Source organism: Lepidochelys olivacea (assembly GCF_965140295.1).
Source record: "Lepidochelys olivacea isolate rLepOli2 genome assembly, chromosome: 7".
In the NCBI taxonomy this organism is placed as follows: domain Eukaryota; kingdom Metazoa; phylum Chordata; order Testudines; family Cheloniidae; genus Lepidochelys; species Lepidochelys olivacea.
In genome coordinates, this window is record NC_140417.1 from 54,233,480 (window position 1) to 54,256,859 (window position 23,380).

A 23,380-nucleotide genomic window follows, 5' to 3' on the forward strand; every position below is an offset into this window, starting at 1 on the left:
GAATTTGCTAGTTATAACCATTTCTTTAGTATATTAAGCTTAACTTGTGTGTTTGTTTCATTTGCTAGATAATCTGCTTTGATCTGTTTGCTATCACTTAAAATTTATCTTTTGTAGTTAATAAACTTGTTTTTGTTTTCTCTAAAACCAGTTTGTGGAATTCATAACGGGGGGGGGGGGGGAAAGCTGTGCATATCTTCCTCCACGTTGAGGAAGGGGACGGATTTCAATGAGCTTATGCTGCATAGTTCTCTGTGCCTCAGAAGATGATACAATTTTGGGTTTACACCCCAGAGGGGGTGTGCACTTGAGTGCTGGGCAATTCTTTCACTGAGCTTTCTCATGCAGAGCTGATCTCTGCATCTGTGTGAAACTGCAGCTGGGTGTGTTCCTACCTGTTTGTGTGCTGGTAAAGCCTGAGGGCTTGTCTGATTTGTCTCAGCAATACAATATGAAGGGAGCCCAGGCTGGTGGGACAAGCGGGCTCAGTGGTACCCCAATTCCAAGTGGCAGCCCAAGGGAAACCCATCACAAGGATGTTGCACCTCTTAAGGGGAAGACCGTAATCCTGAGCTGTGCTCATTCATTGCCCACAAATAGGTCAAAGGGAAGGATAACTCTGTCTCTGTGGTGGCAGAGCCATGTGCGGTGTGGGGGCAGTTCAGAAATGCTATGGTTACAGCTTGCCACTACTATGGAGGAGACCAGGATCAGCTCCTCAGGCCAATAGCACAGTAGGGGAAGGGAAAGCTTTTCCTTGCTTAAAGGGGTCAGTGCAGATTACATAGGAGCAGCATGGGTAGGTTGGCTTCGGGGGGATTCTAATCTGCTGGCTATGGCTGAAAGAGGTTTGTCCCACAAAGGGACCAAGGGATGTGCTTTAATCAAAGGGGAGGGAGGGGATTTCTCTACAGATACACACTGGATTGAGGTGATTTGCAGCTAGTTAGGTCTTGTATACACAGGAAAGTTATAAAGTAAGGTGAGGACTTTAACTGGTAGAGCCCCCTCTCCCCCCAGGTGGACACTTATTTTAGTATAAAAGGGCCCTTTTCAGTTTAGTTTGTCATTTTGGAAGCAGTTTAAACCAAGCTGAAAAAGCCACTCTTATTCTGGAATAAAGGTGTCCACACGGGAAGTAATACTGAAATACTATAAAAAGAAAAGGAGTACTTGTGGCACCTTAGAGACTAACAAATTTATTTGAGCATAAGCTATCGTGAGCTACAGCTCACTTCATCGGATGCATTCAGGGGAAAAGTTATAAAGTAAGGTGAGGGCTGAATATTCCCCCTCTGCACCCCAACCCACTGCCTCAACCCACAGCCTCCTCCTGCACTCCTGAATATTCCACTGAATGCATCCGATGAAGTGAGTTGGAGCTCATGAAAACTTATGCTCAAATAAATTTGTTAGTCTATAAGGTGCCACTAGTACTCCTTTTCTTTTTGCGAATACAGACTAACACGGCTGCTTCTCTGAAACCTGAAATACTGTAGTGGTTTAATGATACCATTGTAATTACATGGAATAACTGGTAACACTTTCCTGTATGAACAAGCCCTGATCTCACTTAGACAGCAGCAGAGTACAAAATGGTGTGTGCTGGTGGGGAGGGAAAGGGCAGACTGGCCATTGGAACCCTTTGGGTTTTGCCCAAGTCAGTTTTATTTGCTACCACATTTGTTTCCTTGATGCAGCTGCCAAACTGAAATAGTGTCAGGTCTCAACAAGAGTGAAATTATAGCCCGGATAACAGCCCATTGCAGAGGGGCACATGCTGCAAGTTCAAGTGTCTCATTGTGTGAGTGTGAGCTGTTATTTCTCCAGAGACCGAGTATGGAAGTTGATGGACTGCTGATTGCTTTTAGCATGCCCTGCGTTCCTGTTTGAGGGTGAGGCACTTTGAAATACCTCAGAAACTGTCTTGAGTGGGAGAAAGCAGCAGCCACTAGCTATTGTGCTAGTGGCCCAAAACAAGGGCTCTTGCTGCAGATCATCAACCACAATAATTTCCATTGGAAGGCAGGATTGAATAGAGCTGGTCCTTTCCAGGCCCTCAGCTGCTGTAACAGATGAGCTGTCTGGCTGTCTCCAGCTGTTGCTCTGCCTTTTCCTCAGAGAGAAGGACTTAGTCTGAAGGTTGTCTAACAATAAACACGTTTAAGGGAGACCCAGATCAAAATATTTGCTGTCACCTAACAATGAGCATTGATAAACTTTCCCCGGTTGATCTTGTGGTGTGAAGGATTTCCAAAGCCTGAACTTTCAGTCATTGTCACTGAGTTGCCATTTTACTCTCTCAGTTTGAGCCACTCCTCCCCTCAGCTTGCATTAGGACAAGCAGCCCTAGAACTCTGAAATCCATGGGCAGTGGGTATTATAGGCTGGGGAGGCTGAACTTTCCCAACCAGTCTGGTGTGGCCTCATCCACACCCTACCCCCAGACCCCCTCTTCCGTGGTCCAGGCTGGCTGGGGCTGGGGCGGCACCACCTGCCCCGTGCTCCGAGGCTGGAGGCTCTGCAGCCGTGTTGCCCGGCTCAGGTTGCCAGGCATCCGGTTTTCGACTGGAATGCCCAGGAGAAAAGGGATCCTGGTGGTTCCGGTCAGCACTGCCGACCGGGCCATTAAAAGTCCAGTCAGCAGTGCTGCGGGTCTAAGTCACGCTAGTCCCTACCTGTCCTGGCACTGCGCTGCACCCCTGAAGTGGCCAGCAGGTCCGGCTCCTAGGTGAGGGGGCCATGGGGCTCCACACACTCCACACACCATCCCAAACACTGGCTCCAGATTCCCATTGGCTGGGAACCACAGCCAATGGGACCTGGGAGGGCGGTGCCTGCGGGTGAGAGCAGCGCGCGGAGCCTCCTGCCCCGCTGCCTAGGAGCCGGACCTACTGGCCATTTCCAGGGCGCAGCACGGAGCCAGGACAGTCAGGGAGCCTGCCTTAGCCCCACTGACCAGGAGCTGCCCAAGGTAAGCCCACACCCTAACCCCGAGCCCTATCCTCCTCCCCAGCCCTGAGCCCCCCCAAACCTGAAGCCCCCTCTTGCACCTCAAACGCCTCATCCCTGGCCCCACCCCAGAGCCTGTACCCCCAGCCAGATCCCTCACTCCCTCTGCACCCCAACCCGCTGCCTCAACCCACAGCCCCCTGCTGCACTCCGAATCCCGCATTCCTGGCCCCACCCCAGAGCCCGCACCTGCAGCCCAGAGCCCATATCCAGGGGTTAGCTGGAGCCGGTTTGCAACAGTTTGCGCGAACCGGTTGTTAAATTTTGCAGCCGGTTGAGAACCGGTTGTTAAAGGGGTGGGCAAACTCCTGTCCTGCCCATCCCGCCCCAGCTCTCGGCTCCCGCTGTGAATATGTAGTCACCTGGTGACACTGTGCGCCTTTGGCGGCATTTCGGCGGCGGGCCCTTCACTCGTTCTGGGTGTTCGGCGGCACTTCGGCGGCAGATCCTTCAGTGCCGCCGAAGACCCGGAGCAAGTGAAGAACCTGCCACCGAAGTGCCGCCGAAGACCCGGAGCGACTGAAGGAACTGGATCTTCAGCTTCTGGCAGCTCATCACTGCCCGTACCCCCTCCCACGCCCCAATCCCCTGCCTCAACCCACGGCGCCCTCCCACATTCCAAATCCCTCAGCCCCACCTCACAGCCTGGAGCCCCCTCCTGTAACCCAAACCCCTCATCCCCAGCCCCACCCCAGAGCCTGCACCCCCAGCCAGAGCCCTCACCCCCTCCCACTCACCAACTCCCTGCCCCAGCCTGGAGCCCCCTTCTGCACCTGAAGCCCTCATTTCTGGTCCCACCCCGGAGCCCACATCCCCAGTTAGAGCCCTCACCCCAACTCCCTGCTCCAGCCTAGTGAAAGTGAGTGAGGGTAGGGGAGAGCAAGCCACCGAGGGAGAAGGAATGTAGTGAGTGGAGGGTGGGGTCTCAGGGAAAGGATGAGGAAGGGGGTGTGGCCTCAGGGAAGGGGCGGAGCAGGCATGTTTGGTTTTGTGCAATTAGAATGTTGGCAACCCTATGCCCAGTCACATGGCACTCCAGGGCTGGGGGAGCTCGGATGGCCATGGGCTGGGGTGGGGTGGGGGAGACTGTCAGCTGTGGTGGGGGTGCTCGGGGCTCCTGTGGGGGAGGAAGGGGCAAAAGGGGAGGAAGAGAGGCAGGGCCTCAGGCAGAAGGGGAGGGGCTGGGGGTTAGCCGCCCCCAACGGCTGGTTCACCAGCCGCCCATGCTGAAATCCCTTTCTTCTCTTCCCCTCCCTGCCACTGCTGCTTTCTGTGATAGGGCCTTGCTAGAGGCAGAGGCCACTGGGGTGAGGCTCTGTTTTTAGCCTCTCTTCTTGTCTGCCCTTCTGCCTCCCTGTCTGCTTGCTTAGTGCTGTCAGTTCAGAGATTTGTTCCTAATTAAATGATTGCAATTCTTGGCCAGACAAGCAATGCCCAGTGCACACTGCAGTAGGATCCACCCAATAACAACTGCTCCCTCCTCCCATCTTCTAACAGCATTGAATTGCATTTGATAAGCGATTGTGGATGAGACAAACCAGCAAGACTGGAATCAGTGATTGCTGGTAATAAGCCGGGAGAGAGAAATGGGCCTTGCATCCAGTCAAGAAGGACTTCAACAGTCTGTTCCATGTTTTTGTGTTGAAGGTCTCCTGGAAATCTTACCTAGTGGACTAGTGGACTTTCCCTTTCAGAGATGCAAGATGACCTCTTTTCCAAGGCGAATTCCACATTTCCATGCTGCAAAATCCCAAAAGAGGTAATTCCCCAGGAATAAAAAAGTACAGCTATATGGAATGTCCATTGAATTGGGCTGAGAGCAGCATGGAGAAGGTGTAAAGATCCTTAAAATTCCTGAACTGTGTCAAATGCATCCACTCAACAGAAACCAGGAAGTGGACAGGGAGGCAGGCCCGTTGCATATATTTATTAATGATAAACATTAAGGGGTGTATAAATAAATCAACTAGCACTGCTCATAGTAGACAGCAATAACAGCCAATCTCCTGTGACAATTTGGGGTTCCACCCAGACCAGTGAGGGGTTGGTCACTGCCTGCCCTGCGACTCTGGATACCTTCAATGCTGTGCTGCTGCAGACTCCAACAGCCAGCAGATAAACATGCAGGTCCTACCCTGGCTTCCCCTGCCAAGTTACTGCTTGCAGAGTGACCCCCAACACCTCCTGCAGTCCTAGATTTCCCTAAAACTGGCTCCAGCAGTGTCCAGCCCTCTCCTGGAATGCTCAACAAAGTTATTTAGTTTGCTGCTCCTTTAAAGAGCCAGAAACACCATCTTGTGAGCTTGGCTGGAGTTAATAATCTCTTCAAGTCAGTCAGAGTACTGGGCTGGTTTAGATAAAAAGTAAAACAAATTTACATAATCAGAGAGTTTTTAAGTGAGTTTGGCATGCCAATGTGCTTTTCATTGTCTTTGGTCACACCTTGCTCCATTTACATGGGAGACCCATGCACAACTGCATTCCTGTGTCTGGAAAAACCCTCTTTATTAACTCCCCCGACATGCCTGGTTTAAACACATTTTAATCATAATTCCAGCAGCTCTGTGTAATTATTTGTGAGTTGACCGTACATACATCACACACGAAGATTAATCGTCAGTGAGCTGTTAGATGTCCAATGACATATTACATGACACCCTATAGATGCAGATGATAACAGTAGCAAGTTGGGGAACATTGAGCTGGTCAGGCCAGCTGACACTTCTGGTTTAGGGGATGCTCTTTGGGTCTTATCCCTTACCAAGCATCCCAACCCACCAAGTGGAAAAAACTTTCCAGCCTTAGCCCAAGGTTAAAGAAATGCTTGGCTGAAAAGATGAACCTTGGAGGCGATCAGGATCTGGCAGACCAGCAATGGGAACACCCTCGAGTTGGGGTGTGGGGGGGTATCCACTGAGAGTGCCCTATCACCTACTCTGTTCTCTTAGGAGACATCTTAACCTGAAATGCTCCATCTCTTATTCTCCTGGGTTCAGAGACCAGAAAAGAGGTTCTCAGGGAGCTGCAGGTGGTTGAGCAAGAAGACAGAGGTTGGAGGATAAAGTCCAGTTCCTTGGAGACATAATGTCTTGCAAACACACAAAGGATTTTCCCCCACACCTTCAGTTTTATTACTGCAGCTTTTCTAGTTGGGAGTTACAAATCAACACCTCCCAGGTCCACCAGTCCCTTGCAGGCAGGAGAGGGATAGGAAGAGAGAAGAATCAGTTGGGGAAAGGAGGGAAGTGTCAACTTAAGAGAAGAGAGAACTGCTGGGCTAGGCAGCAAGGTAGGCAGGGGAAGAGGAGGAGGCTTGCACTAGAGAGAGATACAAACCTAGAGCAAAAAAAGAGGCTGGGACAGCAAGCAAGAGGGAGGGGAGAGAGCCAGGGTAGGAGGCAGAGAGAGATGAGGTGAGGAAGCAGCCTGGAAGGCTGAAGGCTGTACCCTGCCCGTCTGCACTTGCCTCCTGTTGGTTTTGAAGGTGGGTCAGAAATTCTCGGGGCACATTCTCTTCCCCTCACTCCAGAACAAGGAAATAGAAGAGAGAAGAAAGCAAAATCACAAGCTGCTGCTGTGAGCTTTTATCCCCTTCCTTCCCTTCTCTGCACTGAAACGACAGAGTTGTGCTGTGCAGATCCTTCCAGTGCTGCGCCGCTCCAGACCTGCTCCCTGGGAAATAGAACAGGGGAAGGAGGGAGAGGAGGAGGCAGCTAAACCCAGCAGCAGCGAGAATGTGAAGCCTGAAGAAGCTTCTGGCCACTTTGCTCAGGAAGAAGGATGGAGATTCCCAAAGCTCTCAAGTGCCTGACCCTGCTGCTGAGTTTGTTACCCTGCCTCAGATGTGTGGAGGTAGGAGATTTTTTTTTAAAATATATCTCCCTTGTAATGTAACATGGCTTTTTAATATCATGTGCAAGGGGACATTGCACTTAGCAAATATGCTCTCTGAAGCACCCTGCTATCTTCTGTCCCTGGACCAGGGGGTTTATGCTGGGAGGAGGGCTATGTATCTTCTTTTGCCTATGAAAAAGCATAATCAGAAAATACAACCCACAGGAAGCTGAGCAGGGTGCATGGGGTGCAGCTGCTTTGGCTCATGTTTTCTCAAGCACTGCAGTGACCAAAGCAGGAGGGTCTCTTTGTCTCTGCCTATTGCCGATAGATTAATCTCCCCTATTACTGTTGTGGACTGATAATTTATAGCTACATGGACCTGGGGCCAAGGATGTAGGACAGGCTGTTTGCACTCGTGCTAAAATGTGAGGGGGCTAAGGGGACCAATCTTTGGTGAGAGGGCTTTGGAAGGAGCACATTGCTCCATGGGTCTGGACTGCAGTCCCTTCCTTCACGATCAGTCTCCAAGTTGTGGTGGATCCATTCTCCATGCAGTCCATTATTAATCCAGCCTATCACATGCAGACTGGCCTGGGCATGCACATCCTGTGGGAGCGGGGAGTTGGGAGACATGGATTCTGGTTCTGTCACCTGTCTTGCTGTGGGAGCTTGGGCAAGCACAGGACTCCTGTGGCTCAGCTTGCCCGGTTCTGAAAGGGGAGAGGCATTCCCGTCTCTGTAAAGTGCTTTGAGATCTTCAGATGACTGTGGCTATAAAAGTACAAAGAATTGTTGGTTTACTCTCCATTGTGTAGGCTCAGTGCTGTATGATACACACACAGAGAGGGGCTCCCTGCTCAATGGAGTGTAAAAATCTAACTGCTGTTTACACACACATACACACATGTACCCCCTTTCCCCCGCCCCAAACACAGGCCCCTCCTCATCCCAGCTAATCTGGCATTTCCAGAAATGTCATTGATACATTTCTGATCTAGAATTTCAGGTCTGGCTTTTCTGGGGTGATCTTGGTGCTGTCCCATTGTCGACAGCACCTGCTGATCAGATTCAGTTCTGGCATAAGCAGGTCTGACCCCTGTTGAAACCAGTGGGAATTGAATTTACTCCAGAGATGGATGTGGCCCACAGTCTTTAATACAGGAAAAGAATTAGCTTCAATCCCAAATTGTTCTCTCCCCCCTTTACAGAACAAGAGGTGAAGCTGAGAGAGACAAAACCATGGCAGCTCCAGTAAAAAGAGAGAGTGAGAACAGCTTCCGATGGCTAGACTTCTAAAGATATAGATGCCCCCACTCTGTAAATTAGTGATCCTTGCACATGTAAAAAGCTGCTGGTTATTTAAAAGTAAACTCAAGTGTGAGGAGCTAGGAAATATACTTCAGACTCTTTGCCTCAGGCTGTTGCCACTGGTCTGGGAAGAGCTTACACCTGCCTGCAAATCCTGTGAAAGCACGAGGTCATGTCAGAGTGGAGTTCGCCCTCCCCCAGCCAGCAATGGTGTGGATACCATCAGAAAGCTTCTGCTCATGCTACGGTATGCAGCTGGAGCTAGGCAGCAGCCCCAGAAACCTCAGAGCTTTGTTTCATATCCCTGGTGCTTGTTCCTAATATGTCAAGCCCTGTTTGGTGTGGTGTGGTGTGGTGTGAGGTATCATTACACTTCTTCAAGCCCTGAACTGTATTAAAGGCAAAATCTTAAAGTTCCTGTTGAGTTCCCTCTTACAGACACTCATTGTTTTGTGTGTGGGTGCGCTCTCTGAGTGTGAACACTGACTCCTGAGGGCACCACCGCATCAGGTAGATGCTCTATCTTCAGACCTGTTCACTGTCACAGCCATAGGAAGCCACTTCCATGGTTTGTGCAGGGAGAGAGGGAGGGACTACTAATACATTTTTAGAGGGCATGACTATTTCTTTCAGTCTCCCCTTTTGCCCCCTACATCTTGGTCAGGCCCCTGTTTCTCCCTTCCTCTCCTGCTTGCTCCAGCTCCCCATGCCTCTCAGAGCGCTTGGATAAAAGCCTGGAAATGATACGCAGCAGCCCTTTAGCGGCATGGTTGTTGTAGGAAGGGTAAGCCTCTGCAGCCTACAAATTATTCATTTTGTTATTCGTGGGCAGAGCTGTGATTGGGCTCTAAGAGGAGTAATAGGGGAATCAGGGAAGAGGCGGTTACTAGGGTGTGTTTCCCCAGAGCAGCCAGAGGCTGAGCAGCTTTCATGACTTGCCCATGTTTATTTCACAGGATAATCATCTCTCTGCTTTTGCTTTGTGTTTCTTTCCCAGGCTCTCCTGGGATCGCAGCCCAGCCAAAACCATTTGCAGAGTGCAGGTAAGAACAAGAAGTTATTAATTCAGTCGCCAGTCAGATGCCTCACTGTGCCCTGAGACCATGAGCAGAATGGAAACTGTTGGCTTGCTCTCATCCTCTGTCTTGTCCCATCATCGTGCCATTTTCTGCTCTGTTGCACGCTTGGGTTTCTGTTTCTCTCCCTCCTTTACATTTCCAGCCTCATTTTTTCTTCATCTCGAATACTGCTGCAGTTTTCTCTTCATCCCACATTTTCTTTCCCTTTCCTCTCTCTTTGTCTCTTTCACATTATCTCCTTCTTTAATCCATTTTAATAAATATTGAGGTCTTACCGACCCCTCATCATGGCTTTGTCAGTGAATCCAAGTCAGGCTACAGATCGTCTTCCAAGTGACTCTCTCTAGACATTTATGTTGCTTTCTTCACAGTGTATCTGTACCTGATGATATACATGGCACCACAGCCCATTCCAGCTGGGCTTGCAAACCTCTCTGTTGTTTTCAAGGTCAATGGCACAGTGTAATTCTTCTGTACACATCAGCTCTTTGTCGTACAGGACATATTTATCCTTGCTGTTGCAGAAGGGTTTGCTAAGGGTATTGGCTTCTGTTTGTTTATTAAATGAATAGAGCTATTATACTGAAATTCATTCCAGGGTCTTCTCCCACATGTTGCACTTGGAGAGACCTATCTGGTATAGAAAGCCAATTGTGTTTTTCCCTCTCTTATTCCAGATGAATGAAGGAGGATTTCAATCTGTCACAAAAACTACATATTTAATTTACTGACATTTTTTTCACAGGCAGGAATTTTGGATAAACACTGGTCTGGATTTTTGTGCCTGCTTAGAATGGGTTTGCTGTACTCCCCGTAAACCCACTGCTTTCAAATAGACAAGCTGATGTACTCATGTAAATAAAGAACATGTAGTGCATGCTGGAATAAGAGTCTCCACATGGGGGGACTATAAATTCACCCCCTCCTTTGCAGAATCTGATTTCACAGGGGCCTGGGTCTGGCTCATCTCAAAGATAAAGTGTGGCTTTCAAGTAGGCTTATGTCCAAATGTAGGGGTATCTTATTCAGGAGTCAGAGTGGGTGGGGTGAGAAGTAGTATTAGTGGAGCTTGCATTCTGCCTACCATCCCAAAATAGCTGGGTGTCTTCATTAGGGTCCAGAGTTAACACTCATTTCAGATGATAGGGGAGTTCACAACTCTCAGTGCTATTATTTTTCAGGAAACATTTGATTAGATCACATTTACAAGGCTTTCTTCACAACCCCAGGGCAGAGAGTCTTGATTTGTAAAAGAAAATGAAGGTTCAATGTTGCAGAAATGGAAGGAGCCAGCAGAAGAGGGCTGTTATGTGACACATACTGGCTTTATCCAAGCCCTTCTTGGCAGCAAGCCATCCTGAAAGCTTCCTTTCTGTCTCCAGGGTCCGGCTTGTGTGGCATTGGGCCCCTCGGGTATTACAATGGCTCATTGGCTGTCACTGAGTCTGGGTCGGAGTGTTTGAACTGGGCAGAGTTCCCTGATTATGTCCAGCAGTACCCAGACAGGGGCTTAGGGAACCACAACTACTGCAGAAATCCAGACGGGGGAGCCACGCCTTGGTGCTTCTACCGGCTTGCTTCTGGAGTGATTGGCTGGGCCAGCTGTGACTGTAATCAGGGTAAGTACCCCTCAGCATCGCTTGGCTTGGGGGTCTTGGCTGCATGCTCTCAGACCTTATCCATGGGCGGGTGGGGGCGTGGGGGGAGAGGGTAGGTGGAGGTGCCAAGATGCATACAGCTTGGTGTTGGACCCAGAGCAATGAGTACAGCACAATAGTTGGTCAGAATTTTCAGAAAAGTTTGGCTTCTGTTTAGGCCACTAACCAAGGACTTGTCTCGATGAGAAAATTATACTGGTATAAGGTAAGGTGTGAATTTATAACCCCAGTGTGGACACTCTTATGCCAGTATAAAAGCATCTTTCTCGGCTTATCTTAAACTGCTTCCAAAGAGATATAAGCTAAAGTCAAAAGAAGCCACTCGTAGGCCTGGTCCACACTAGGAAGTTAGATCGCTATAAATATGTTGCTTAGGGGTGTGAAAAATCCACCCCCTTGAACAACGCAGTTGAACTGACCTATACCCTGGTGTAGACAGCGCTAGGTCGATGGGAGAATTCCCTCATTAACCTAGCTATGGCCTCTTGGGGAGGTGGATTACCGATACCGATGGGAAAACCTCTCCTGTTGGTGTAAGTAACATCTTCACTGAAGCTCTACAGTGGTGGTGGTGCAGCATTTTAAGTATAGACAAGCCCTTGTTCTGGAGTCTGAGGCTATGTCTACACTATGAACCTTACAATGGCACAGCTGTACCAGCTCCCCTGTAGCCACTCTTCACCAGCAGAAGAAAGCATAGGCACTGGAACTAGGGGTGCTGCTGCATCCCCTGGCTTGAAGTGGTTCCCATCATATCCAGGGTTTACAGTTTGGTTTTATGACTCTCAGTACCTCCACTATACAAATTGTTCCAGCACCCCTGGGAGAGAACTCTTCTGCTGGCATAATTAAACCACCCGCAACAAGCAGCATTAGCTATGTCGGCAGGAGAGCCTCTCCTGCCGACACAGCGCTATCCACACCTGCACTTTTGTCGGTGAAACTTATGTCAGTCAGGGGTGTGTTTTTTCACACCCCATACCAACAAAAGTACCAGTGTAGATGAAGACTGAGGGTATGTCTGCACTACGAAATTAGGTCGATGTTATAGAAGTCGATTTTTAGAAATCGATTTTATACCGTCGATTGCGTATGTCCACACTAAGTGCATTAAGTTGGCGGAGTGCGTCCACAGTACCGTGGCTAGCATCGACTTTTGGAGCATTGCACTGTGGGTAGCTATCCCACAGTTCCTGCAGTCTCCACTGCCCATTGGAATTCTGGGTTGAGCTCCCAATGCTTGATGGGGCAAAAACATTATTGCGGTAGTTTTGGGTACATATCGTCAGTCGTCCCTCCCTCTGTGAAAGCAACAGCAGACAATCATTTCACGCCTTTTTTCTGTGCAGACGCCATACTGCTGTCAGCAGACGGTGCAGTAGGACTGCTAACCGTTGTCATCATCCACCGCTTCCGCTGCAACTCTGCTCTGCTGCTCTTGTCTCAATAGCAAATTTCTCCATGTTGTCTGTCATGTGCTCCCGGGTACTTGTGTTCTTCCTCGGGAAATGTGCGTGGTGCTAACAGTCGTCCTCCACCACTTCCGCTGCAACTCAGCTCTCCTGGTGCCATGAATCCATCTCGCAGGTCTTCTTGTTGTTCTGTATAAATATCTGTTCTCGTGGCAACCATCATCATCCATCGCTTCCGCTGCAACTCTGCTCTTCTGCAGATGCCACACTCCGGCAAGCTCAGCTCACCGCTGCTGTTGTGAGCATTGCAAACACCTCGCGCATTATCCTGCAGTGTGTGCAGACCCTGCAAAAGCAGGCGAGGAGGCGACAATAGTGCGATCACGAGAGTGATGAGGACATGGACACACACTTCTCTCAAAGCATGGGCCCTGGCGATTTGGACATCATGGTGGTAATGGGGCAGGTTCAGGCTGTAGAACTCCGATTCTGGGCCCGGGAAACAAGCACAGACTGGTGGGACCACATAGTGTTGCAGGTCTGGGATGATTCCCAGTGGCTTTCGCATGCGTAAGGGCACTTTTTCATGGAACTTTTTGACCTGCTTTCCCCTGCCCTGAGGCGCCAGAATGCCAAGATGAGAGCAGCCCTCACAGTTGAGAAGAGAGTGGCGATAGCCCTCTGGAAGCTTGCAACGCCAGACAGCTACCGGTCAGTTGGGAATCAATTTGGAGTGGATAAATCTATTGTGGGGGATGCTGTGATCAAAGTAGCCAACGCAATCACTGAGCTGCTGCTATCAAGGGTAGTGACTCTGGGAAATGTGCAGGTTATAGTGGATGGCTTTGCTGCAATGGGGTTCCCTAACTGTGGTGGGTCGATAGACGGAATGCATATCCCTATCTTGGGACTGGACCACCTTGGCAGCCAGTATGTAAATCGCAAGGGGTACTTTTCAATGGTGCTGCAAGCATTGGTGGATCACAAGGGGCGTTTCACCAACATCAACATGAGATGGTCGGGAAAGGTGCATGACGCTCGCATCTTCAGGAACTCTGATCTGTTTGAACAGCTGCAGGAAGGAACATACTTCCCAGACCAGAAAATAACTGTTGGGGATGTTGAAATGCCTATAGTTATCCTTGGTGACCCAGCCTACCCCTTAATGCTATGGCTTATGAAGCCATACACAGGCACCCTGGACTGTAGTCAGGAGCAGTTCAACTATAGGCTGAGCAAGTGCAGAATGGTGGTAGAATGTGCATTTGGATGTTTAAAAGCGCGCTGGAGCAGTTTACTGACTCGCTTAGACCTCAGCGAAACAAATATTCCCACTGTTAATTGCTGCTTGCTGTGTGCTCCTCAATCTCTGTGAGAGTAAGGGGGAGATGTTTATGGCGGGGTGGGAGGTTGAGGCAAATCGCCTGGTGGCCAATTACGCGCAGACAGACACCAGGGCCATTAGAAGAGCACAGCTGGGTGCCCTGCGCATCAGAGAAGCTTTGAAAACCAGTTTCATGACTGGCCAGGTTACGGTATGACTGTTCTGTTTGTTTCTCCTTGATGAAAACCCGCCCCCTTGGTTGACTCTACTTCCCTGTAAGCCAACCGATCGACCCCTCCTTTGATCACCACTTTCAGAGGCAATAAAGACAGGTTTCAGAGTAGCAGCCGTGTTAGTCTGTATTCGCAAAAAGAAAAGGAGTACTTGTGGCACCTTAGAGACTAACCAATTTATTAGTCTCTAAGGTGCCACAAGTACTCCTTTTCTAGAGGCAATAAAGTCATTATTGTATCAAAATCATGCATTCTTTATTAATTCTTCACACAAATAGGGGGAAAACTTGCAAAATAGCCCGGGAGGGGTGAGTGAGAAGGGAAGCACGGTGTGGGGTGGTGGATGAGGGGAGGAGGGAAGGACCAGGCCACACTACAGTTCAAAACTTATTGAATGCCAACCTTCTGTTGCTTGGGCAATCCTCTGGGGTGGAGTGGCTGGGTGAAGGTTTCTTCAACCTTCAAAACGTGGGAACGGTTTCAAACAGCAGCGCCCTCCTTTCCCATACCAAGCAAAGCCTGTTGGGTTGGCCATTTAAAAGGAGGGGCTGTGGTTTTGGGGTGAATGTGCAGCACAACCCAACCCCAGCCCCCCCAGTTCTCTGGGATGATCGCTTCACACACACACACCCACAACTGCATAGTATCAGGAAATATCCCTGTCAGCCAAAGGTGAACAGCTCAGCATGAACAGGTCTCCCCCCACCGTGTGGCTAACAGCGTGGATGATTTCTTTTCAGCCAAAGGCAAACAGCCCAGCAGGAACGGGCACCTCTGAATGTCCCCTTAAACAAATTTCCTGTATTTGAACCAGGTGGCCGTGAACGCTATCACTCTCCTGAGGCTAACAAAGAGATAAAGAACGGATGTTGCTTGAATGCCACCAAGGGCCAGGCCCATTCGCTGCAATGCTTTGTTCTGCAATGATTCCAGACTACTTGCTACTGGTTTGGCGTGGTAAAAGTGTCCTACTATGGAGGATGGACTAAGGCCGCCCTCCCCAGAAACCTTTTGCAAAGGCTTTGGGAGTACCTCCAGGAGAGCTTCATGAAGATGTCCCTGGAGGATTTTCGCTTCATCCCCAGACACGTTAACAGACTTTTCCAGTAACTATACTAGCCGTGAATGCATCCCAAGTCTTCAGGGCAAATTAATCATTAAACATGCTTGCTTTTAAATCCTGTATTATATTTACAAAGGTACACTCACCAGAGGTGCCTTCTCCTGCTTCATGGTCTGGGAATCCACCTTGGGAGGGTTGGGAGGTTATTGGCTCCAGGGTGATGAACAGTTCCTGGCTGCCGGGGAAAAGGGATTCTTTGCTTGCCTGCTGTGCGCTATACTAAACCTCCTCATCATCATCATCTTCCTCATCCACAAAATCCTCATCCCTGTTGCGTGGGGCTCCCCCCTTGCAGGTATCCATGGACAGTGTTGGGGTAGTGGTAGGGATGCTCCCTAGAATTGCATGCCGCTCATCATAGAAATGCCATGTATGGGGCTCTGACCCGGAGCGACCGTTTGCATCCTTTGTTTTTTGGTAGGCTTGCCTCAGCTCCTTAACTTTCATGTGGCACTGCTGTGTGTCCCTGTTGTAGCCTCTATCCATCATGCCCTTGGAGATTTAGGCATATATATTGGCATTTCGTCTTTTGGAACGGAGTTCTGCCTGCACGGATTCATCTCCCCATGCAGCGATCAGATCCAGTACCTCCCGTTCGGTCCATGCTGGAGCTCTTTTGTGATTCTGGGACTCCATGGTCATCTGTGCTGATCAGCTCGCCATGCTGGTCAAACAGGAAATGAAATTCAAAAGTTCCCGGGGCTTTTCCTGTCTACCTGGCCAGTGCATCTGAGTTGAGAGTGCTGTCCAGAGCAGTCATAATGGAGCACTCTGGGATAGCTCCCAGAGGCCAATACCATCGAATTGCATCCACAGTACCCCAAATTTGACCCAGTCGATTTTAGCGTTACTCCCCTTGCCAGGGAGGAGTACAGAAATCAATTTTAAGAGCCCTTTAAGTCGACAAAACAGGCTTGGTCATGTGGACGGGTGCAGGGTTAAATTGACCTAATGCTGCTAAATTCGACCTAAACTCGTAATGTAGACCAGGGCTGAGTGGCCACATGGGAGCTATACCAGTATAACTATAGCAGTTTATAATTATACTGGTGTAACTATAGCAGTGTATAGAAGAAATATGTAGAAGCTGGCCTTCTGTGAAAATCTGGCTATTAGTGTCGCAAGGGAAGTGACTGTTGTTTTACAATCTGCCCCTTATTTCAGTGCCTAAGTGAGAGCTGAGCCCTTTAGAAAATCTGGCCCCAGTTGTGGGTGCCGATCCCTTGAACATTTGGCCTCACAGCCTTATTTGCAATGTGTTAGGAAACGGTATTTCAACCCCTTTTTAAAAACACCATTTCAACAAAACTAGGTTCCACCTCCCCGCACTGGCACAAACACTTTCAAATATGGCTTCCTCCAGATGAGAGGTGCCTCCTATGGGTGGGGCCTGTGTGCCTGCCCGTCCCTCCTGCGTCACTTTCTTTTTCCTCAAAGCCATTTCTATTTGAGGCCAGCAGAGTATAGCTGTGTGTTTCTGTTCCAGTGCTCAAAGCATGGGTGGAGGTGTGGGGAAGGCCCTTCCCAGTAACTCTCAGTGGCGTGAGGAGGTTTCCAGGTGTTGATGGAGATCTGTTCTATTGTAGCACTTTAAAGGGAGTGAATTCCTGCCTCCTCCTTTTCCTGGTGCAATTGCAGAGGAACAGCCCATTGTTACTGGCCCTCTAGTCATACCGCTTCCTGTGGGGCCATTGACCTTGGGGGCAGTCTAGTGCACATTCAAAATTCCTGATTGGTTACACAATCAAGTGTCTCAGTGTAGGAGTTTCAGAGATTGATAATACCTAACGCCCTTTACAGTCTATACCTCACAGCTCATTACAAAGATGAATAAGTGGAGTTATCCCTATTTCACAGATGGGGAAACTGAGGCATGGTGCTAAAGGCAGATCCCAGGCCTCCTGGCTCCTCAGTCTCCTGCTCTATCCATTGTACAGCCCTGGCTCTCAAAAGAAGGTGGCAAAGGCCAGCCTCCCAAACAGCTGTCACCCACGTGGGGAAGGTGCCGGTGTGGTGCTTCTCCATACAGCATTGCCTGAGGAATAGCCCTGGAAAATGGGGGTGAGAGAGGCTGGCTGCAGCTCAACCGCAGCATGGGAAATCAGGGTGTCCAGTCCGTTTCCAGAGCCATCTTGCACAGTGCCTGCTGAGAGTGCAGCAGGGAGCACTTTGGCATCAGAGTCTTTCTTTCGGAAGGTGCTGTGCGGCTGTCTGAAGGTGGCAGAGTGGAGCTGTACTTCAGCGGACTCTGGGGTACCATCTGTGCTGACCATTGGACAGACTGGGATGCCAGCGTGGTCTGCAGGCAGCTGGGAGTCAGGTAGGAACTTTAGAGGCAGATTCCAGGGATCACCCACAAAGGAGAACAGTCTCTGCCTCCTTGGTATCTGAATTTGCTCTGTCCCCTGGTCTCCCAGTGAGCAGTGCTGAATGTACACTGCTGTTTTCCTTCTGTGGCCATGGCCCATCCCCTGTCCAGACCCTCAGTCACCACTGCAAGAAGAGAGTCTAGACTACCAAACCTCAGTGACTTTCTCTGAGAGATTCCCTCCCAAGCCCCATCCCTTTCCCCTCCCACCGGAACAGGGAGGGGGTAGAGTCTGGAGAGAAGGAAGAGGCTTTGCTAATTCACACTGGCACCCCCACCTGCCTTACAACATGAAATAACGGTGAAAATCCCATTGGCTCTGCTCCCACAGCAGGTGAGAGACTGGCTCCTCTTCCTGCCAGGGAGGCCTGGCCCCTCCCTCTGGAACCTGCAGCCTTTCTGAGAAAGGAGCAACCTGGCACAAAGGTTGCCTGTGTGGCAGGATGGTTTTGGCCTTGGGCTGGAAGGTTTCTACTGAATTTTGTATCCCCTGGGAGTGGTGCTGGCTAGTGACCTGGCAAAGCAGCTTTCATCACATTGGAGGACCCAGTGAAAAGCTCAAAGGGCCCCCAGAAGGGGAGTGCTGACACAGTGCCACCAGTTCTGTGGGAAGAGCCAGGAGCTCATGCTTAGCTCTGAGGTCTCAACAGTCAGTCTGCTGAGCTGCCCCCTGCTTTGGAAGTGGGGAGGTTCTCCCCCTACGAAGGGGGCTCTCCTGGATTCTTGGAGGTCAAGGTCACTATGCCCGCCGATCTGCCTCCTTCGGGGTGGTGTTTCAGCACTGCCCCAGATTCTCCAGGGGGAGGAGAAATATGCTCTTGTCTCCTCCTGAACTTGCCCCGTCTCAGAGGTTGCTGCCCTCCCTTCAAGCAGCTGGCCCCACTCCCTGGTGATGTATGAGTCTACCTGAGCTGCGGGCAGGGCTTCTACCTGAAAGAAGGAAGGAAAAAAGAGGGTCAATCAGGAGCCACTAACATCCATGTGACCATGAAAATAAAAGGAAGGCCCATGACTGGCTAATTACTTACCCCCAGCCTTGCGTTTATGATAACTGAGGCCAGTGGAAATGAGTGCAGCTGCACTTTAAGACATTGCCTACAGCTGACAAGCTCCACAAAGAGCAAAACCAGTCAGGATCCTGTAACACTGTCCTACAGAGCTGCCAGTGTCCCCTGGAGAAGCTGCTTGCCAAGCCTTCCCTAAGAGCAGTGATTTGAATCCTCTTCCAGCCGAGGCCCCACTTTACAAATAGTAGAAGTTTCAGGACTCATCTTCTCCAAAGGGGGAGGATGGGTCCTCATGTGCCTCCTTGCGAACCCATGTTGCAGAGAATCAGCCCTGCTTCTCTCCCTGCTGTTTGTTTCTGTGCCTCGTTCTTTATCGCTGGCATGACGAGCATATCTGTCCTTTAGACCCACCTGCTCTCACTACTTTCTGCCTTTGAGACGTGATCCTTTCTGTGTGACTTCCTTATGTCTTCCACAACAGCTGCTGGGAATAGGGAAGGCTTCTGTGCCTGTTGGTGGCTTGCCACTTGGTTTCAGATGGCAGCCTTGGGTGCATGCCCGCCTCTTTGGGCTTGGTGCATATACAGTACATTGTGGCCGGGGTCCAATGTAGGTTCAGGTCACAGGCACCATGTGAAAATGTGGGAGTGACAGAGAGGGGGGATGGTGACTCAGATAGTGCCAGAGATGTTAGTATTATCCTTGTGCTCTCCTCTCTGTGCTCAGTGAGATAGGCACAGCTAGGAAGAACTTCCTTGCTGCCTGGGGGCCGGTTCCCCTCCGTCTGCAGTCAGCAAACTGCCATGGGGATGAGAAGGCCCTGCTGCAGTGTGGCTACCAGGAGGCTGCGTCCGGAGCCTGTAACCAGGGAATCGCAGCAGCGGAGTGCGTTCCTCCTGCAGGTAAATCCCCAGGGAAAGGAGCTGGGACCCCCATCCCTCAGTGCCAAGTGTCCCAATTCACAGTGTTGCCACCAGGATATAAAATCTCAGCTGGCAAAGTTGCGGGGATGGATAAGATGGCGCAGGCTTGGCTTGGTCTACTTACTGCAGTAAAAATGGACTCCAGTTTCCAGCTGAGGATCAACCACGCCCTCCCAGCCCTGAGCACGCAGAGGGGAGGCATGTGGGGGGAGAAGGAAGCTGCCCCACTTCTCCCACAATCTGTTCCTAAACAATGAAAAAAGTCAGCAGTGAGCAGCTCACCCTCGGTAGGGGTTCCCTGAGCCAGGCCTCTGCCCCAGGGAGCATAGCCCCTGCTCATCGACGTCCCTTGAATGTCTGTGGTGAGCCATCTCTTGGCAAACAGCCCCACCACCACCACTAGGGGAGGGCTAACAGCACGGTCACTAGTGGTCAGAGGTGGCTGGGAGAGGCCAGGGCAGAGGCTGGTTCATCCTGAAGCCCTGTAATGGGTCTGCATCCCCAGTCATCAGATGCACTCTCTCTCTTCTGCTTGCTCCCTTTTCTGAAGAGCAGGTGCTGGTGCCCCGCTGCGGCTGGCTGGGGGAAAGGAGAGCTTCGCGGGGCGAGTGGAGGTCTACCACGACGGCAAGTGGGGCACCATCTGTGATGACCAATGGGACGACCGGGATGCCGAGGTGGTTTGCAGGCAACTGGGGTTCAGGTAAGTCCCCTTCTGGCTGGTGATGGAGTTCGGGGAGACTTCGGGACGTAAGAATTGCCAGAGTAAATCAGACCCATGGTCCATCCAGCTCAGGATCCCATCTCCCACAGTGGCCAACAGCAGCTGTGTCAGAGGGAAGATGTTCTTGTCATCCATGTAAATGTCTAGTCCTTTGATGAATCCTTCCAGTCACTTAGCCTCAGTAATACCTTTCAGCAATGCACTTCACCTGCCACATGTGAATGGTGCATATTGTCTTTGATCAGTTTTAATTGGATTGCCTTTCAGTTTCACTGACTGTCCCTTTGTCCTTGTGCCACACGAGAGGTAGAGGCAGCTCCTATTCACCTTCCTCTAGACTTTTCAGTGCTTTGTATGGGAGCTGCTTGGTGCTCAGCACCCCTGAAACTCAGGTCACTCATAGAGGTGCCTAAATAGGGACTTCAGAGCCTAACTGTAGATTTGATTTTTGAAAATCTTGGCCCTGGGAGTTTGAGGCGTAATATTGATAGAACCATCAAACCTTTGGAGTTTTGCCCATCCCTGATGTTGAAATGTCATCCTTGACCTGCCATGTTTCTGGATCATCCACGTTGCCAGAAAATTGCCAGGATATGATGTAATCATGTCACCACTGTTCAGACATGAATAAATGGATTTTACTTATTTACTGTCATGTACCAATTGCAAACTCATCTTTGAGATACTGAGGTTTCACATTGGGCTAGTGAATGGGCAGGTCACTGTGACTGAAATGCAGATAAGCTGTGGAATGAGCTAGAGGATCCCGGACTCCCAGCCCCTGTGCTGTAGCTAGGGCCCCAACCAAAGTAGCATCCCTATGCACAAGACTTTGTGTCCCACATAGGCTAGAGTGGGGGGAGGGTGTATCTTCCCTCCCTCTGTGTGTGTCTGTGTCCTCTGTAGTGGGACTCCAAAGGCCTTCTCGTGGGCTCACTATGGGCAGGGATCCGGCCCAATCCTGCTGGATGAAGTGGAGTGCTCAGGGAACGAGTTGTCACTGGACCAGTGCAAGAAGAATAACTGGGGACAGCAAAACTGTGATCACATTGAGGATGCAGGAGTGTCCTGTGACCCCTTCACAGGTACAGATCCACCTCACCTCTCCCTGTGCATCCTGTCCCACTCTTGTATTCCACAATCCTTTCAACAGGTATAGTCTGTCCCCCCTCCAGAGCAGGCACCTCCTTCCTGCTGGGCCTGGGTGCACAGTGGGGCAGAGGCAGGAGCAACTCAGAGCCAGACAATGTAGCCTTCCCACTGTCTTGCATGGGTGCAGCAGAGGCCGAGGGGAGTACTAGCCTGTGCCTTGTGGGCGAGCACATCTGCAAGGCCTTTGTGCAAAGTAATGGGGTGTTCCTCTGCTGAGTCTAACACACACTCTCTCTCTCTTCCCGCTCTCAGACTGCACACAGCCGTCAGCAGAGGAGGGTTCCTTTCTCCTTTACTAATTGCTTGCCTTTTCCTGTCCCATCCTCTCCAGAGGGCACAGTCAGGCTGGCAGGAGGCCGCACCCCCAGCGAAGGGAGGGTGGAGGTTTATTACAGGGGAGACTGGGGCACGGTGTGTGATGACGGCTGGACGGCTCTCAATGCCCAGGTGGTCTGCAGGCAGCTGGGCTTCAGGTACTGTAATGATGGTATTTAGAGAGGAACTGGTTTTACAGGTGACTAAGTTCCCTATTGGCAAGGTTTAAGCGCCATGTCCCCTCACTGGGAAAGCTGGGCCTTAGCATCTCCTGCCCGTGCTTTGTTAGAGAGCTGATCTCCCTGCTACCAGCCTTCCCAGGAAATGGTGAATCCTTTCTCGGGCACCTTCCGGGTTAGAGAGCTGGGCAAGTGCCAGTGCCCATTCCCAGGCAATGCTAAGCATGAGCATCTCTGCCCCTGATAGGGTGACCAGGCTCCTATTATCCCCCATCCCCTGCCCTGATTTTTCACACTTGCTGTCTGGTCACCCTAGTCCCTGGCCCACTTAGAGTGTCCATGCCTGTTGCCACCTTCATGGATTCCTCCCATTAAAGAAAGAAAGGTCTGTGCTTCTAAAGGATACTCCTTACGCTTCCAGCTGTATAACCTTGGACTGTGTGGGCTCATCAGCTCTCAGTTCAGATGGGTTCAGCTGGCTCAGTACTTGAATGGGAGACCTGCAAGGAAAATTGCAGTGGTGTTTGTGATTGTGGAGATGGTGCTTCCCTTTAAGCCAGTACTGAACTGATGCCCCAAAGGGGTGTGAGGAGGTGCTGCCTTTTGGATGAGATTTAGAACTAAAATAGTCTAGCAACCCCTAGTGAGAATTGCAGAGCACATGCAAGTGTGATTGTATGACCGATGGACACCAAGCAGTGGACTGGTTTTATCAGGTCCCCCGGGAAGCTGAGCCTATGGAGATGTCCCAGCTCCTCCCTCACTCTCTCCCATGTCACTGACTGTCAGTCAATGGAGTGGGTTACGAAGGTTTGTCTCTTTTACCATTGAGTTTTTCTCCATGTTGGTCTCCTTGGCTGTGTGGGTTCTTGAGGAAACAGGGCTCCAGCTAGATCTGGGAGTTGGGTCAGAGTGCAGGGTTCTGGGGAGTGGTGTGTTTGACGTGCTTTTCCATTTCCTTCTCCTAGTGGCCCTGCCAGCCTGGCATCTGAGGGGGAGTACACACTTGGCCAAGGCTTTATCCTTCTGGACGACATGGCTTGTACAGGCACAGAGTTCTCTCTCCTGGACTGTCCACACAGCAACTGGGGGCAGCATGACTGCTCGCATGCCGAGGATGTGGGGGTCCGATGCTCCCCTGAAACCAACAAGATCATTGAAGGCACTGCTGGTACCTTGCTCTGCCTCTTCCAGTGGAGGGTGCGGGGAATGGCTTACTGTTCCATCCCTTCTGGAGATTAAGGCAGGGGCAAGAGCACTCCTAGTCTGTGGACTGCTCCATGGATGGGGTTGCTTATGGGGAAGGGATTCCTGTGGCCTTCCTGCTATGATTATGCACCTGCTGTGAAGAGTCCCAGTTATCCCACTGAGTTGATGGTTCCACATGCTAAACGTGATGCACTGTGCGACCATTTCCTGCTGACGCTAAGAGGTTACATTTTCTAACGCATGTTCCGCATGGCCATTGGCCTGTTCTTCTCATGTCCCCACCAATCCCTTGATCCCACCCTGACACCTCTCCTCCCCACTGTGCTGGCCTAGCTCCCCCTTCCCTATGTGCAGTTTTCTTTTGCAAATCCATGTGAATTCTTCTGGCAGTGACTCCACCTTATAAACAGAAATGAAACCCTGGGAGCCACAACTGCTGCCCAGAATCCCATTGCTCAGTAGCGGGACGCTTAGACCTTGTTTACAGAGGAACATTGTACCCTTTAACTAAACCAGT

General features: G+C 50.6%; 1 protein-coding gene across 2 annotated transcripts in view; it reads left to right on the forward strand.

The window, feature by feature from the left end:
• The first annotated feature begins 4,671 nt into the window (after nt 1-4,671).
• LOC311523991 (neurotrypsin-like) overlaps nt 4,672-23,380 on the forward strand; it is a 32,037-nt gene continuing 13,328 nt past the window's right edge. The window contains exons 1-10 of one of the 2 annotated variants that reach the window (XM_084634650.1): nt 4,672-4,771; nt 6,542-6,864; nt 9,155-9,200; nt 10,619-10,855; nt 17,183-17,306; nt 19,088-19,263; nt 19,840-19,987; nt 20,915-21,093; nt 21,492-21,633; nt 22,623-22,825. In XM_084634650.1, the coding sequence (XP_084490776.1) occupies nt 6,793-6,864; nt 9,155-9,200; nt 10,619-10,855; nt 17,183-17,306; nt 19,088-19,263; nt 19,840-19,987; nt 20,915-21,093; nt 21,492-21,633; nt 22,623-22,825 (1,327 nt within the window). In that variant the 5' untranslated portion in view covers nt 4,672-4,771; nt 6,542-6,792. Of the gene's footprint in view, nt 4,772-6,435; nt 6,865-9,154; nt 9,201-10,618; nt 10,856-17,182; nt 17,307-19,087; nt 19,264-19,839; nt 19,988-20,914; nt 21,094-21,491; nt 21,634-22,622; nt 22,826-23,380 lie in introns of those variants that run through there. The other variant, XM_084634651.1, reaches the window with a different exon arrangement.